This window comes from Anomaloglossus baeobatrachus, chromosome 6 (assembly GCF_048569485.1).
Source record: "Anomaloglossus baeobatrachus isolate aAnoBae1 chromosome 6, aAnoBae1.hap1, whole genome shotgun sequence".
Taxonomy (NCBI): domain Eukaryota; kingdom Metazoa; phylum Chordata; class Amphibia; order Anura; family Aromobatidae; genus Anomaloglossus; species Anomaloglossus baeobatrachus.
The window spans coordinates 6,649,494-6,666,779 of record NC_134358.1 but is presented as its reverse complement, the minus strand read 5'-3'; the positions used below and the strand labels follow the sequence as shown (position 1 = coordinate 6,666,779).

The following is a 17,286-nucleotide window of genomic DNA, read 5'->3' as shown; positions in this document are numbered from 1 at the left end:
TCGGGGGCCTGGTTGGGAAAGACCTGTGAGGGGGTTCCTGGAAACCTGGTCTACAGCGCCCCCCTGTGGCCAGACGCAACAAGGTAACTGCTGGAACTGTGTATGCCTGTTTGTAACCCATGCTTTGATTGTAACTGTACTCTGACATAACTGTATATTCTGTAGATTCCCTATTGTATATATTGTAGTTTCTAGTGTGCTTTAGGCGATTAAATTATATAATTAATCTTGGGCTGTTCTGTTATCTCGATCTTGAATCCCACGTCTGTGTGTTCGGCTAATAGTTACCGTGAAGCGGTTGGTGGCAGCGAGTTGTGCCAAGGATTATTGTGGGGAGGCCAGTGAGATTCAGGGAGGTTTTATATATTCCGCCCGCGGAGGTCGGGGGAATATATACCTTACTCTCACCGGGGACCCTTCAATAATCGGCATAAGTAGTATAGCGGCCTCCTTGCTTATTGTCGGGCAATTCCATAATTGGCCTGACTATAAGAGGGGCGCTAGAGAGCGCGTCACGTGCTCTGTCTGTCGGTCGGGAGGTATAAAGTAGGGGTGACCCCCACTTGTTACCCCCCGATTGTGACGTACTGGTAGCCAGCGCGGGGGATTTCTGAGTGACCCCCCCGGTGGTTTGTGACATATTGGTGGCAGCGGTGGGATCGAGATAATAGTGTGTGTGAGTGTGAGACCCATACTCCCAGACACTAAAGACTGCCTGCAGCAGCTGTGGCTGCTGGGGTCTTCAGACTAGCTCAACACTAGAGTGTCAGAGTGCAGATACTGTAAGGTGTGTGGAGGCATCAGGTGTCAGTTCTGTGTCAGTGACCAAAGTCTGCAACAATGGCTGATAGCACCAGGAGCAAAGCCAAAGGAATGGCCGATGCTCAGGCCAGAGACGATGAGGAGGTTGTCCACGAGCCCTCCAGGAGCCCGACGCCAGAGAACAGCTCTGCAGAGGACATCGCACAACCTGGGACTGCTGGACAAGATGAGGAGCAGCTCGCCCAAGGGTCCTCAACGAGCCAGACGCCAGCCCTCCGCTCTGCAATGGACAGTGAAGCACCAGGCTCCGCAGCGGGCCGCAGATCACCACGTGCCATTCCACCGAGCCTGGGAGGCTCGGATAGCCTTCTTCAAATGGCTATGGCCCTTCTCCAGGCTGGAGACCGGGATACCTACGAGATACTCATGGCAGAGCGCAGGGCAGAGCGGCAGGCAGCGCGTGAAGAGCGCCAGGCAGAGCGTGACTACCAGCTGCAGCTAGCTCAGCTCCGGCCCTCATCAGCCACACGTGACCTTCAAGACACCAAACTTCCAAAGGTCCGTGTTGAGGACTTCCCAGTGCTGGAGAAGGATGGAGACTTGGACTCTTTCTTGACTGCTTTTGAGCGGACTTGCTTGCAGCACCATCTGAACAAGGACCAGTGGGCCAAATACCTGACCCCCCGTTTAAGGGGTAAGGCCCTGGATATCCTTGGGGACTTGCCTGCTGAGGCAGATCAGGGCTACGACACCATCAAGCGGGCCCTGATCCAACAGTACAACCTCACCCCGGAGTCCTACCGCAAGAAGTTCCGGAGCCTACAGAAGGGACCAAAGGACTCCTGGGCTGACCACCGGCGGGCACTTGCCCGAGCTGCCGACCACTGGACCCAAGGCCTGCAGCTTTCCACCGGACCGGAGATCCTGGACTTGTTCATCACGGAGCAACTCTTGTGGAACTGCCCTGAGGATCTCCGCCAGTTCATCCGAGACCAGAAGCCAAAGGGATCCACGGCTACAGCTGCCCTGGCCGATGACTACACCAACAATCGGGCTCCTGAAGCCAGGAGAGCAGCCACCAGCAGCACCTGGAGAGGGGGTAAGATGAACTCTGCGACTGCCCCACCTGCCCCTAGACTGCAGGGGGTGTCCCCCTCAACTCCCCTCTCCAGGCCCGTGGCAGAACCAAGACGGTGCCACCAGTGCAACCTACCTGGACACTTCAAGGCCATGTGCCCTCAGCGTCCCAAGGCCCCGGCTCCGTCCCCGTCCCAAGGGCCGCCCAAGGTGTATTGTGTGGGTGGGGGTGGTGGTAGGTCCCTGGACAGCTTCCAACCTGTCACCGTCGGCCAGTCTGTGACCATAGGACTGCGAGACAGCGCCTCGGAGGTGACTCTGGTGCGGCCTGAGATGGTGTCCCCCCAAGACTTGATCCCTGGAAAAACCCTCGCTGTCTCCGGGATTGGAGGCATTGACCCGGCGCTGCCTGTTGCTGACATTTATGTGGACTGGGGCGCAGGGCGAGGGGTGAGGGAGGTGGGGGTAACTGATCGGATCCCTGCAAACGTGCTACTTGGGACAGATTTGGGGCAAATAACCTCCCAGTTTGGCCCCGCCCCAAAGGCTGAACCTTCAGCCGGTACTGACATGACTCCTGACAATGTTAATGTGTTATCTATGAATGATGTAAGGGAGGAGGGAGTGAACTCCGATATTTCTGCTTGCACAGACACCATAGACACACACGCAGCTGCAGCTGTGACAGGAGGGGAGGGGGTCAGAGAAAGGTGTGACAATGCCTCTACAAGTAACCAGCCTGTGAGCTAGGATCTGTTGCCCTCTGCAGGGATAAGCAGAGAGCAGGGTGCTGCAGGGGGAGGACCAGTGTGTGGGGTGGGGGCTACCACAGCAAATGTGGGGTCCCCAGAGATTTCACAGCGGGGTTCTGTTGCTGCAGAGGGGGAACAGGCAGGTGAGATTGGGGCCGGTCCAGGAGCGGAAGTGCTCCCAGGTAAGATCTCGGTGCAGGGTTCCCCCACAACCGGGGTGTCAGGAAGCCAGGTAGGTCTGCCTGAACCGGCGACTTGGTCAGGAACGGAGGAGGAGCAGGCACGACCCACGGTCGCAGCGGCTGTGGCCGCTGTCACCCGCAGTGGGAGTGCTGGAAGCCAAGGGGCCTCCCGGAGGTCCGATAGCTCTTCCCCTTCTGACCAAGTGGCAGCCGAGTCAGGTGGAGGCCAGGACACAGGTCCCGGGGTACTGACTGAAGATGTGACAGTCTCGTCGATTCTGGCCACATCTAGTCAGGAGTTTCAGGCAGCGTTAGAAGCTGACGACAGCCTGAAAGCTCTAAAGGAGCAGGCGGCACAGCCTCCCTCGGACTCGGACCCGGAGCGAGTGGTCTGGGACCAAGGACGGCTGTACCGGGCCACGGTCCAGCAGGGTTCACCGGAGGCGTGGCCCAGGGACCGACAGTTGGTGGTACCCTATCCGTTCCGGACGGAGTTGTTGCGGATCGCACATGAGATTCCGATGGCCGGACACCTAGGGATCGCTAAGACCAAGGCCAGGTTAAACCAGCATTTCTACTGGCCAAAAATGGGGGCCGATGTGGCTGCCTACTGCCGTTCGTGTGAAACCTGTCAGAGAGTGGGGAAGGCGGGGCCACGCCCCAAAGCCCCACTGGTATCTCTGCCCATCATCGATGAGCCTTTCAGGAGGGTGGCTGTGGATCTGGTCGGCCCGCTGGCCATCCCCAGCAGCTCCGGGAAACGCTTCATACTGACGGTAGTGGACTATGCCACCCGGTACCCAGAAGCAGTGGCCTTGTCGTCCATTCGGGCTGACAAGGTGGCCACCGCATTGCTGGAGATTTTCTCCCGAGTGGGTTTTCCCCAGGAAATGCTCACCGACCGGGGGACCCAATTCATGTCCCAGCTGATGGAGACCCTCTGTAAGCAAGTCCAGGTGCGACATCTGGTGGCCAGCCCGTACCATCCACAGACTAATGGCCTGTGCGAGCGGTTCAATGGCACCTTAAAGCAGATGCTTAAGATGTTGGTCGACTCCCATGGGCGTGACTGGGAGCGGTATCTCCCACACCTGTTATTTGCTTACCGGGAGGTTCCACAGGCCTCAACAGGATTCTCACCGTTTGAGCTCCTGTACGGGCGACGTGTGCGGGGCCCCCTGGCTCTGGTGAAAGAGGCTTGGGAAGGGGATTTGGCCACCCCTGGAGTGTCGGTTATCGAGTATGTCATGCGCTTCCGGGACAAAATGCAGGCCTTGACGCAACTGGTACACGACAATATGGCTCAAGCCCAGGCCGATCAGAAGCGTTGGTACGACCAGAACGCTTGTGAGAGGACCTACCAAGTGGGTCAAGAGGTGTGGGTACTGGTCCCCGTACCACAGGACAAGCTTCAGGCAGCCTGGGAAGGCCCATACCTCGTGTACCAGCAGCTCAACCCTGTGACGTACCTGGTCACCCTGGACCCTGCCCGTGGAAGGCGGAAGCCCTTCCATGTGAACATGATGAAAGCACATCATGAGCGGGAGGCATGTGCGCTCCCCGTGTGCAACCTGCCCGAGGAGGGAGAAGCGGAAACCCTCTTGGATATGCTAGCCCAGGTTAGGGCAGGCGGATCCATTGAGGATGTGGAGGTTGGCCACCAGCTCTTGGAGGACCAACGGTCCCAGCTGTGGGCCACCCTACACCCCTTCCGGGGGTTGTTTACCAACCAGCCCGGAAGGACTGACTTGGCTGTCCATCACGTGGACACTGGGGATCATCCCCCGATCCGGCGTTCAGCATATCGGGTCTCCCTGGAGGTGCAGCAACACATGCGCCAGGAGATTGACGAGATGCTGAAGCTGGGGGTGATCCAGGCATCCAACAGCGCTTGGGCCTCGCCTGTAGTCCTCGTCCCTAAGAAGGACCGAACCACGCGGTTCTGCGTGGACTACAGGGGGCTCAATGCTGTCACGGTCGCCGATGCGTACCCAATGCCACGCATCGATGACCTGCTCGATCAGTTGGCCGGGGCTCAGTACCTGACCATCATGGACCTGAGCCGGGGATATTGGCAGATCCCCCTGACTCGCAAGGCCAGGGAACGCTCTGCCTTTATTACCCCATTTGGACTGTACGAGTCCACGGTGATGCCATTCGGGATGAGGAATGCCCCTGCCACTTTCCAGCGGATGGTCAACACCCTGCTCAAGGGACTTGAAGGGTACGCGGCCGCGTACCTGGATGACATTGCCGTCTTCAGTCCCACCTGGGAGGACCACCTAGAGCATCTAGCACAGGTGCTCAGGCGGATCCACCGGGCAGGTTTGACCATCAAGCCGGGAAAGTGTCAGCTGGCCATGAGCGAGGTCCAGTACCTCGGTCACCGGGTAGGTGGGGGAACGCTGAAGCCCGAGCCTGAGAAAGTGGAGGCCATCGCATCCTGGCCCACCCCCAGGACCAAGAAGCAGGTGATGTCCTTCTTGGGGACCGCTGGGTACTATAGGAGGTTTGTTCCATGCTATAGTAGCCTGGCAAAGCCCTTGACGGACCTCACCAAGAAGAAGCTGCCCTCTGCAGTCGATTGGACAATGGACTGCGAGACAGCCTTCCGGGCCCTAAAGGACGCCCTGTCCAGCCCGCCCGTGCTACAGGCAGCCGACTTCACGCGGCCGTTTGTAGTACAGACCGACGCCAGTGACTTCGGCCTCGGTGCGGTGCTCAGCCAGGTGGACTCTGCGAGCCAAGAGCACCCAGTCTTGTACCTGAGCAGGAAGCTGTTACCAAGGGAAGTTGCCTATTCCACGATGGAGAAGGAGTGCCTGGCCATAGTGTGGGCCCTGCAGCGTCTGCAACCCTATCTATACGGGCGCCACTTCATCGTGGAGACGGACCACAATCCCCTCAGCTGGTTGCACACCGTCTCTGGGACGAATGGGCGACTGTTGCGATGGAGCCTTGCGCTCCAGCAATACAACTTCACCATTCGCCACAAAAGGGGCCGTGACCACGGTAACGCAGACGGGCTGTCCCGACAAGGAGAGGTCGCGGACGGGCGCACGGGGGAACACCGGAGTGTGCTGCCCCCTAGCGCCCTCAAAAGGGGGGAGGTGTGAGGTAAATCCGGAGATATGACGATAAATCATGACATTCAAGTCATGTCAGGAAGCCCTCTCCTGGTGTCACTACCCCCTTCCCTTCACACAACTGGTTTAGCAACAAATCCCTGGCCATGTCCTGTGATATGGAAATTAGGTGGCTTTAGGACAATGGATACAGGATGACTCCCTGCCGTCACCCTGTAGTAGGAGCTGCTAGCTCATTAGCAAGGCTATGGAACTAGCAGACAGAACGACTCCAGTAAAAAATGGTTCATATCTCGCAAGCCATATTTCCGATAAGTATGGCAACCATAACAATGGTGTCTCCGCATGTGGACGATGCTGGCACACCCTTTTTATGGAAGTAGGACATTGGGAAACACACCAAACGTGATATCAGCCAATGGGGAACTGGCAGACAGGTCATGAGTCCCCTCGTTCTGTAGCTAAATTCATAACTGTCACAATGAGAGCATTGGCGTCTGCCTACGACGCTCCCAGGCAAAGTTATAGCCAAAATCCCCTTTGCTGGATAATTCTGATCCATGCAGGGGGAGTGGCAGTGCTTCCCTGTGAGGTCACTAAGGTAGGAGGGGACCTGGATCTGCCCAGGTTGATAACCCTACTTCGGCCATTTTCCAGCGTTCTTCTGCTCGGGGGCCTGGTTGGGAAAGACCTGTGAGGGGGTTCCTGGAAACCTGGTCTACAGCGCCCCCCTGTGGCCAGACGCAACAAGGTAACTGCTGGAACTGTGTATACCTGTTTGTAACCCATGCTTTATCTGTAACTGTACTCTGACATAACTGTATATTCTGTAGATTCCCTATTGTATATATTGTAGTTTCTAGTGTGCTTTAGGCGATTAAATTATATAATTAATCTTGGGCTGTTCTGTTATCTCGATCTTGAATCCCACGTCTGTGTGTTCGGCTAATAGTTACCGTGAAGCGGTTGGTGGCAGCGAGTTGTGCCAAGGATTATTGTGGGGAGGCCAGTGAGATTCAGGGAGGTTTTATATATTCCGCCCGCGGAGGTCGGGGGAATATATACCTTACTCTCACCGGGGACCCTTCAATAATCGGCATAAGTAGTATAGCGGCCTCCTTGCTTATTGTCGGGCAATTCCATAATTGGCCTGACTATAAGAGGGGCGCTAGAGAGCGCGTCACGTGCTCTGTCTGTCGGTCGGGAGGTATAAAGTAGGGGTGACCCCCACTTGTTACCCCCCGATTGTGACGTACTGGTAGCCAGCGCGGGGGATTTCTGAGTGACCCCCCCGGTGGTTTGTGACAGGTGCTCACTGTAAAGGCCCCGTCACACTAAGCAACATCGCTAGCAACATCGCTGCTAACGAACAACTTTTGTGACGTTGCTAGCGATGTTGCTGTGTGTGACATCCAGCAACAACCCGGCCCCTGCTGTGAGGTCGTTGGTTGTTGCTGAATGTCCTGGGCCATTTTTTAGTTGTTGCTGTCCCACTGTGAAGCACAGATCGCTGTGTGTGACAGGAGACAGCAACAACTAAATGTGCAGGCAGCAGGAGCCGGCTTCTGCGGAGGCTGGTAACCAATGTAAACATCGGGTAACCAAGAAGCCCTGTCCTTGGTTACCCGATATTTACCTTTGATACCAGCCTCCGCTGCTCTCACTATCAGTGCCGGCTCCTGCTCTGTGCACATGTAGCTGCAGCACACATCGGGTTAATTAACCCGATGTGTGCTGTAACTAGGAGAGCAAGGAGCCAGCGCTAAGCATTGTGCGCTGCTCCCTGCTCTGTGCACATGTAGCTGCAGCACACATCGGGTTAATTAACCCGATGTGTGCTGTAACTAGGAGAGCAAGGAGCCAGCGCTAAGCATTGTGCGCTGCTCCCTGCTCTGTGCACATTTAGCTGCAGCACACATCGGGTAATTAACCCGATGTGTGCTGTAACTAGGAGAGCAGGGAGCCAGCGCTCAGTGTGCGCTGCTTCCTGCTCTCTGCACGTGTAGCTGCGTGCGCTGGTAACCAAGGTAAATATCGGGTTGGTTACCCGATATTTACCTTAGTTACCAAGCGCAGCATCTTCCACGCGGTGCTGGGGGCTTGTCACTGGTTGCTGGTGAGCTCACCAGCAACTTGTGTAGCGACGCTCCAGCGATCCCTGCCAGGTCAGGTTGCTGGTGGGATCGCTGGAGCGTCGCAGTGTGACATCTCACCAGCAACCTCCTAGCAACTTACCAGCGATCCCCATCGTTGTTGGGATCGCTGGTAAGTTGCTTAGTGTGACTGGACCTTAACAGTGTGTCCCTCCCCTGCCTTTGCTCATGGTGTAATAGTCTGTCTCTCCTTGACTGCCCTGTATGTACTACTGGTGGGGGATTGTTTTTTCTTCTCAGCATGGGACTTCTCCAATCCACAACTTGGTAAACAGAACAGAGCCAGGACGTCTAAAGTCCATTCATGTATCAAATGTCATCAAATGTCCAGGCGGAGTTGGGCCCACCTTAGGGACTGATCCCAGGAGAGAAGAACAATGAGAGCCATGTTAGGTCAGTTAGTTGGATCTCGGCTGGAGAAGGACTAGGATCTATTGCTGAGGCTGGATCCTAGAGCCTGTGTATGGACTGTCACAGATTGGAGATCAGTGGCCACGTGGTATTGCGTTTTGTTGTTCACCCTGTTGGACTCCAGGAACTCATATAAGGACCATTGCCCTATTTTCCCTGGCGTTGGAATACCGGGAGGCGCCAGTTGATCTTTTGTTTTGTTGTGGACTCCTTGCAGACTTTAAGGAATTATATTTATGTTTGGTGCTTTATCTTTGTGGTTCCAATAAAGCCCTTTGGATTGTTCCTTGGCCTGGCGTCCCTCACTGCTCTGTCGCATACCCCGTCACACCCACCAAAAGCGGGGTGCTGCTGGGTGGGATAGTTGGTCCCCAGATGCCATGAAGATTCTGATCCTCGGTGGACTAGCAAAAGAGTGAAACTGTCGCTTGTACCATCTTGTGTTCTTTCTAGGAATGTAGTATGTGCCGTTGACCGGCATTCAGTGGGATGAGCTCTGGTTCATGCGGTCTTTCTAAAGAGAACCAGGTCAGCAGAGAAGAGCACCCACTGACCCCCGAGTCTCCACATAGAGCACCCACTGACCCCCGTGTCTCCACAGAGCACCCACTGACCCTCGTGTCTCCACAGGAGAGCACCCGCTGACCCCCGTGTCTCTACATAGAGCACCCGCTGACCCTCGTGTCTCCACAGGAGAGCACCCGCTGACCCCCGTGTCTCTAGAGCACCCACTGACCCTCATGTCTTCACAGGAGAGCACCCACTGACCCTCGTGTCTCCACAGGAGAGTACCCGCTGACCCCCGTGTCTCCACAGAGCACCCACTGACCCTCGTGTCTCCACAGGAGAGCACTCGCTGACCCCCGTGTCTCCACAGGAGAGCACCCGCTGACCCCCGTGTCTCCACAGAGCACACACTGACCCCCGTGTCTCCACAGGAGAGCACCCGCTGACCCCCATGTCTCCACATAGAGCACCCACTGACCCCCTTGTCTCCACAGAACACCCACTGACCCTCGTGTCTCCACAGGAGAGCACCCGCTGACCCCCGTGTCTCCACATGGAGCACCCACTGACCCTCGTGTCTCCATAGGAGAGCACCCGCTGACCCTCGTGTCTCCACAGGAGAGCACCCGCTGACCCTCGTGTCTCCACAGGAGAGCACCCGCTGACCCTCGTGCTGTTGAGGATAAGAATTGAGTAACCAAAAATAATTCAGCCATTTCATAGACTCAGGTATATAGTTTAGTAGATGTAAACTAACACATTTATGAATGCTTTTGTTTCTTACTAACACGTATATATGTATGTTGCATATTTAGTGACTTTCCTTAACATAGTATATACCAGCATATGTAACTTAAAGATGGCTGCCACATCCTGTCTACACCCAAGATGATGAACAAAGGAGAATTCCTATAGTTTAGACTGACCAATCCAATAGAGATTATGCAAATTCCTATACGTCCTGAGTCCAGCCGGCGATACTTGATTGGACTATACTTTGTCTACACCCCTTACTTCTCCTGAACTGTATAAAGTTTCAAACAATAAAGAGAGCCAGTTGCTCAGCGTCTGTCATGGAGAAGGTTCATAACTGATACAGTGTCCGTTGTTTACTTCTCGAAGTGCACTCATGACATTATAATTTGGAACAGCAGTCAGATCCCGAGAGACCGCTTGAGTCTCATCCTCAACAGCTGGCGCTCCAAAATCGTGGGGCTACCGTAAGAAATATTGGCTGAATTTCTCTCTCGGATACAGAAGGTCATTTCCCAGTACCCGGGGGTCCCCCGACAAAGAGCTGATCACTCTCAAAAATCACAGGTGAGCTTCATATACATTGTATGTGATGATTTTTCTGTGAGTCGGGGGTTTTTCGGTGAAAAAGTTTGGCCTTTGATCTGGGAGGGAGATTGACGCTGCAGACCTCAGCGTGTGCCTATTATTAGTCTAGAACAAAGGATGGACCCAGACCTATAGGTGCTGGGTGTAGGTCGTTAATGATCTGGCTGCTTGTACTACTGGAGGTTGTTACGCGGCTGCTAGAAGGATCAGAAGGAGGGAGGGGGCTGTAAATTCTTCGCTCTGACTTATTTCTCAAAGAGTTAATTACTTGTAACTGTTGATATCAGCGGCAGCAAGGAGGGGGGTTAGCAGTTAGGCACAGAGAGAGGGGGGGTCAGAACCCAGGGACACCGCTGCAATCTTTACACTGAGAACCAACAAGAAGGGGGGGTCAATCACTGCTGCAGTCTTTATATAGAGAGAAAGTAGTTGGCTTATACGTTTTCAGTATTTTACAATTGTGAGTTTATTTTTGGAACAGAGAGATAAGGGAACCGGCGTTTCCCCCTGTGTTTGTATCACATCTATTTCCGTGTTTATAGCTGGAGAAATAGGAACATATGGAGAACGGTATATAAGGATCCATGTGTTGGACGCGAGAATTGTGGCCTCCTTACATGGCAAGGAGTGGGAGGGGTTCAGGTGGATTATAGTGTTTGAATCAGCATATTCCCCTGAGCATTAACTCATGCACTGCTGTGTAAGAAGACGGAAATAGGGACGTATGAGAAATGGTATATTGTATTCCTACGTTGGACGTCGTAAGTGTGTCCTTATTACACAGCAGGGGAGGTGGGAAAAGGGTTCAGATTGGACTCGGCGGTCCAATTAGAGCACTATGTATACTCTGTTCAAGAAAAAAAAAAAAAACGGCTTTTCCTGCAGGAGCCGAGGACGCTGTCACTCCAGTAAGTAGAAAATTGAAGAAAGTATACGTTGTATAACTGTGTTGACAGATGGTCCAAAAAGATGCACATAGGTAGTGTAAAGAATCAATGATGAGATTGTGAAGTTATCACTCCTTAGTTCAGTTTCAAAGATACTCCTCACAGGATCCTTCTACCAAAGAAAAGATGGGGAAGAGACTGGCACACCCCCCCCCCCCCCCCCCCCCCTTGCCGCACATCTGGAAAGGGGGGCTAGACAGCTCCGGAGAAATAGTAAAAAGAAAACAAAAAAAAAAAACTGATTGAGTGTTAAATGTACATGTAATTGTGCTAGGCTTTCTATCTTCAGAGCAAGTTATGATAATTAGGAGATTTTGGGGGATTCTTTTAGCCTAGTGAGAATATTGAGAGTTTACAGGTATAAACTTTGTTATTTTGAATCCCTTGTTCTGCATAGGAATCACGCATAAATGTAGGAGTTTATAGAATAGTAGCCAATAGCAGAGCGCATAAATGCATAATAATGTAGACACTCCCCGTATACACCCTGCTTGGTCCGGCCCCTCTGGGTGGTTCTTTGTCCAAAGCTCTCAACCCATCCCCTTTAAACTTTTTTTGTTTTTTAGGGGGGAGAGGTGTTTTCTAGTATATACGTAAAACATTTAAATAGTATATTTGCTTACTCAGCTATCCAAAAAATGCAAGTCAGAGATAAATAAGTGAAACTTTTAAAGAATTGGTAAATAGAAAGAGGTAACTGTCCACATAAAATCAATTGGTATTCTAAACGTCCAGCAGCATGATATTTTACAATAGAATAGAGGTAGGTAAATACATATTTTTGTACTGTATTAGCTAATCTAAAAAATCTTAGAAGACGTACCCCAATGATGTCAGACGGTATCATATCCATTTGTAGAAAGAAAAAAGAAAAATATATAATGCATCCAGCGGAGATGTGTATTGTGGAGAGTAAGAGGTTTCAAAGCTGTCTTCTTTAAAACCAGAGGAAGAGGAGTTTTTTTTTCCTCCCCCTTTCTCTCTGGCTTCTACTAAAAGAGAGAATGGAAAGTCGCCACTCCCAGCTAGAGGCGTTCCAGTAACCCTTTAAGTTCAGGATTTCCCATTTTTAGTTTCCTGCTCATACCTGAATGATTAAATTAATTTTGTAGGGAAAATTAGATTTCATGAGATATGCGAATTAGTTTCTGTGTAGTTTTGTTTTTTAATGGCGATTTATTCGAACAATATATTTTTATTTTTGTGACTCTGTATACAGACTCTACCCAATTTCTGTTTTTACGATTCTTTCTAAACAATTTATATTTTTGCAGGTTAGCCGCCCAGTCACAGCTGTCATCTAACCATGTTTCAGTTATTTTTACTATCAAAGGTTTTCTTTTCTTTATGGATACAGCATATACGAACTGTGTTGTCTATTGTAAGGTTTTAAAATTCCCCAGGAATGTATATTTTTGTAAGATATACGTTATTTTCAGTGTTTGTCCAATTTTAGTTTCTAGTATGTAGCTAATTTATTACCTGCTGTCTTATTTTTTCTTTTAGGGAATACCAGCATAAAAACTCTGAATTTTGCCACATTGGTAAACAAAAACAAAAAAAAAAAGGGGGGGAAGAAGTTATTTATTATATTCTCCAACAGTAGAGGGCGCAGCAGGTATATTAGATAGGCTTTGAAGCTGGCCTTTCCCTTGCAACAGTTATGTTTACTAGACTACTATGAAGCATGACTGTTATAAGAATAATCTAATGTATATTTTTTAATCTAATGTATATTTTTTTTAGGTTTTTTTTTCATAGACTGAACAAGATGCTGGTCGATTCTACACTGGATATGCTACGGTTTACACATGAGGTAATTAAATTTGAACCACTCCCTCCCCTCCTATCGGTGCAGGAGGCAGTGACGTATTAATGCCCTCTCTAGATGGGTACGGCAGGAGTGGGTAAGATGGTTAGAGGTGTTTGTAGGTTGTAGATTTTTTCCTGTTGTCAAATGAGCTATGTATACTGAAGAGAAAGTCTAAATCTGAGCTGATGGAATCGGATGGAGATCCTCGCACAGGTGACCAAGGAGCAGCGAACGGGCCTAGAGTTGAGGAGTCCTTTACCAATACAGACCAGTACTATACCTCGGTGGCACCTGTCACGTCAGTGACTTCTGTCACTCCTTGTGTTCTTAAATCCCTACAGGAACAAGCGATTCAACAAGGAATGGAGTGTGACATGCAGGGAGCCAACTGACTGAGGAAGGTCTGTGGATAAAGGGTGGTAAGCTTTCTCCGCCATGAGAGCTCATCTCAATAATGGCCAGGTAACATTTGTGAAAGACAATTGTCAGTGTGTGCTTTGGTGATACCAGGGTTCAGTACTCAGGTGGACAGACTCACCCAGTCTTGTAAGACATGTGCCTAAAACGAAGTGAGAAAAAACTGTAAAGAGTCCGCAGAAACACCCTGCACCTGCTCTACCCATTTTTAGAGACTGCAAACTGATTATAGATGTATATCATGAGCACGTTGTATGCAAGTCTGTGCGTGTTGTGTAGATTTCTCTCCAGGTTTGGTCAGAGGCATTCCAGTGCAGAAAACGACGTTATTGCTGAGAAGCACATGATGAAGGTGGTATGGAAAAAAAAATGGGTTTACAAAAAAAGTGTATATTTTATAGAAAATTGGAAACTGGCAAATCGTGAACAAAATGTATGTTTTGTTTTCTTTTCGTAATAAACAGGTCTTTATGTAAGATGTTTTTGGTTTAGCACAGGCATGTATATTTTTATATAATTGATTAAATAGTGTGCTAAACAGGTGTATTTTCCAATTCCAAATTTTAAATCAGAGCTAGTAGTATACGGTCTCCAGTCAGGAGACTGATTGATCCTAAAGGAGAAGTGAGGAAGAGCCATGAGTCAACACTAGATGAGCCGATCCAACCGCAGAAACATCTATGGATCCACGCCTCGCATTGCAGAAGGGTCGATCCATCAGAGCTGCGCTGAGCGTCCTGCTCATATTTATCCTTTTAAAAAAGCCTGTACAGTCTCAGACCACCATTGCCAAAACAGTTAGAAGAGAGGACTTAGAGAGCCTTGAGACATGGGAAAGTCCAACTACAAAGGGTGAGGACTCGCCTAGGAGTCCTTGGTCTCAAACCGGTGAAGAAAACCCGTTCCCTTCTCCACCCATGCCTCAACGTTCAGTCAGGCAGGATTTCCCAACAGATCTTTCTACCTCTCTTCATAAGGGAACACAGTACCCTTAGAATTCAGAAATGGCAGACATAAGTCTTTAGGGGGGACTGTTGAGGATAAGAATTGAGTATATAAAAATACTTAATTCAGCCATTTCATAGACTCAGGTATATAGTTTGGTAGATGTAACCTAACACATATTTATGAATGCTTTTGTTTCTTACTAACACGTATATATGTTGCATACTTAGTGACTTTCCTTAACACAGTATATACCAGCATATGTAACTTAAAGATGGCTGCTATATCCTGTCTATACCCAAGATTATGACCAAAGGAGAATTCCTAAAGTTTAGACTGACCAATCCAATAGAGATTATGCAAATTCCTATACGTCCTGAGTCCAGCCGGCGATACTTGATTGGACTATACTTTGTCTACACCCTTCACTTCTCCTGAACTGTATAAAGTTTCAAACAATAAAGAGAGCCAATTGCTCAGCATCTGTCATGCAGAAGGTTCATAACTGATATAGTGTCCGTTGTTTACTTCTCGAAGTGCACTCATGACATTATAATTTGGAACAGCAGTCAGATCCCGAGAGACCGCTTGAGTCTCATCCTCAACAGTGCCTCCACAGGAGAGCACCCGCTGACCCTCGTGCCTCCACAGGAGTGCACCCGCTGACCCTCGTGCCTCTACAGGAGAGCACCCCCTGACCCTCGTGCCTCCACAGGAGAGCACCCCCTGACCCTCGTGCCTCCACAGGAGAGCACACCCTGACCCTCGTGCCTCCACAGGAGAGCACCCGCCGACCCCCGTGCCTCCACAGGAGAGCACCCGCTGACTCCCGTGCCTCCACAGGAGAGCACCCGCCGACCCCCGTGCCTCCACAGGAGAGCACCCGCCGACCCCCGTGCCTCCACAGGAGAGCACCCGCCGACCCCCGTGCCTCCACAGGAGAGCACCCGCCGACCCCCGTGCCTCCACAGGAGAGCACCCGCCGACCCCCGTGCCTCCACAGGAGAGCACCCGCCGACCCCCGTGCCTCCACAGGAGAGCACCCGCCGACTCCCGTGCCTCCACAGGAGAGCACCTGCCGACTCCCGTGCCTCCACAGGAGAGCACCCGCCGACCCCCGTGCCTCCACAGGAGAGCACCCGCCGACCCCCGTGCCTCCACAGGAGAGCACCCGCCGACCGCCGTGCCTCCACAGGAGAGCACCCGCCGACCGCCGTGTCTCCACAGGAGAGCACCCGCCGACCCCCGTGTCTCCACAGAAGAGCACCCGCTGACCCTCGTGCCTCCACAGGAGAGCACCCACTGACCGCCGTGTCTCCACAGGAGAGCACCCACTGACCCCCGTGTCTCCACAGGAGAGCACCCGCCGACCCCCGTGCCTCCACAGGAGAGCACCCGCCGACCCCCGTGTCTCCATAACACCTAAGCAGCAAGGAATTCCTGGAGGTTTCAGCTGTGTAATTGGAGTTGGGCAGTCAGTCCTCACCGCTGCAGTCGTACAGTCTGTACACGGCTTTGCTCCCCGGGATCGTGCTCTTTTCTTGGTCCTCGCTGATCTTCATTCTCGGTTGGTCGTTCACCTGGACAAGCTGCAAGGTCGGGATCCACAGATATTACACAGCAGCAGCGGGGATCTTCCCAGCCCAAAATCCTCCTCCAGAACATTCCCATCCAGACCAACAGGACAACCACAATCTCACCTTATAGACACAGCCCAGAGACGGCTGCAGGGGGCAGGTGACCAGGTGCGTGCCGACGCCAATAACATTAATCTCATTCTCCTGCAAGTACAAAGATCAATCACTGACCGATCACCGGAATACACCAGGGGAAGCTTATCCTGTATCTGTATATAGGGAGCTCCCCCTAGTGGTGGCTGCAGACAGGAGCTTATCATGTATCTCTGTATACAGGGAGCTCCCCCTAGTGGTGGCTGCAGACAGGATCTTATCATGTATCTCTGTATATAGGGAGCTCCCCCTAGTGGTGGCTGCAGACAGGATCTTATCATGTATCTCTGTATACAGGGAGCTCCCCCTAGTGGTGGCTGCAGACAGGATCTTATCATGTATCTCTGTATACAGGGAGCTCCCCCTAGTGGTGACTGTAGACAGGATCTTATCATGTATCTCTGTATACAGGGAGCTCCCCCTAGTGGTGGCTGCAGACAGGATCTTATCATGTGTCTCTGTATACAGGGAGCTCCCCCTAGTGGTGGCTGCAGACAGGATCTTATGTATCTCTGTATACAGGGAGCTCCCTCTAGCGGTGGCTGCAGACAGGATCTTATGTATCTCTGTATACAGGGAGCTCCCCCTAGTGGTGGCTGCAGACAGAATCTTATCATGTATCTCTGTATACAGGGAGCTCCCCCTAGTGGTGACTGCAGACAGGATCTTATCATGTATCTGTATACAGGGAGCTCCCCCTAGTGGTGGCTGCAGACAGGATCTTATCATGTATCTCTGTATACAGGGAGCTCCCCCTAGTGGTGGCTGCAGACAGGATCTTATGTATCTCTGTATACAGGGAGCTCCCCCTAGTGGTGTAATATATGAGGACATTTCTGCTCTTGTCCGTTCATTTCCTTGCAATCAGTGATTACCGGGATGTACCTGATCATTACTTTGCGGGTCATTAGTGCTGGGTGAGTGCCCCCCTGTGCGGCCTGTATGGAGCTCGGGGTAAGTGTGCGCTCACCGCTTGGGTTAGGGTCTTCACACTCTTCTCACTGATGTTATTACTGACAGCGATAGACAATGTTCTGAAGCATGGAGCCTCAAACCTGTAACATGGAAAGGGTTAATAAGTTTGCGCTGCAGGGTATACAGAGCTGTATACATGAAGCCTCAGCCTCGTGCGCCCTCTGCTGACTGTCCCCCGTCCTCCTGCA

The 17,286-nt window shown here is 51.6% G+C and overlaps 1 protein-coding gene across 2 annotated transcripts in view; it reads right to left on the bottom strand.

Annotated features, from left to right (window-relative positions):
• The window catches only part of NAPRT (nicotinate phosphoribosyltransferase), a 51,945-nt gene that overhangs the window by 21,786 nt on the left and 12,873 nt on the right, over positions 1-17,286 (bottom strand). For both annotated transcript variants that reach the window (XM_075352674.1, XM_075352675.1), the window contains exons 8-10: positions 17,094-17,178; positions 16,094-16,174; positions 15,880-15,982 (exon numbers count right to left, since the gene is read on the bottom strand). In XM_075352674.1, the coding sequence (XP_075208789.1) occupies positions 15,880-15,982; positions 16,094-16,174; positions 17,094-17,178 (269 nt within the window). The remainder of the gene's footprint in view (positions 1-15,879; positions 15,983-16,093; positions 16,175-17,093; positions 17,179-17,286) is intronic.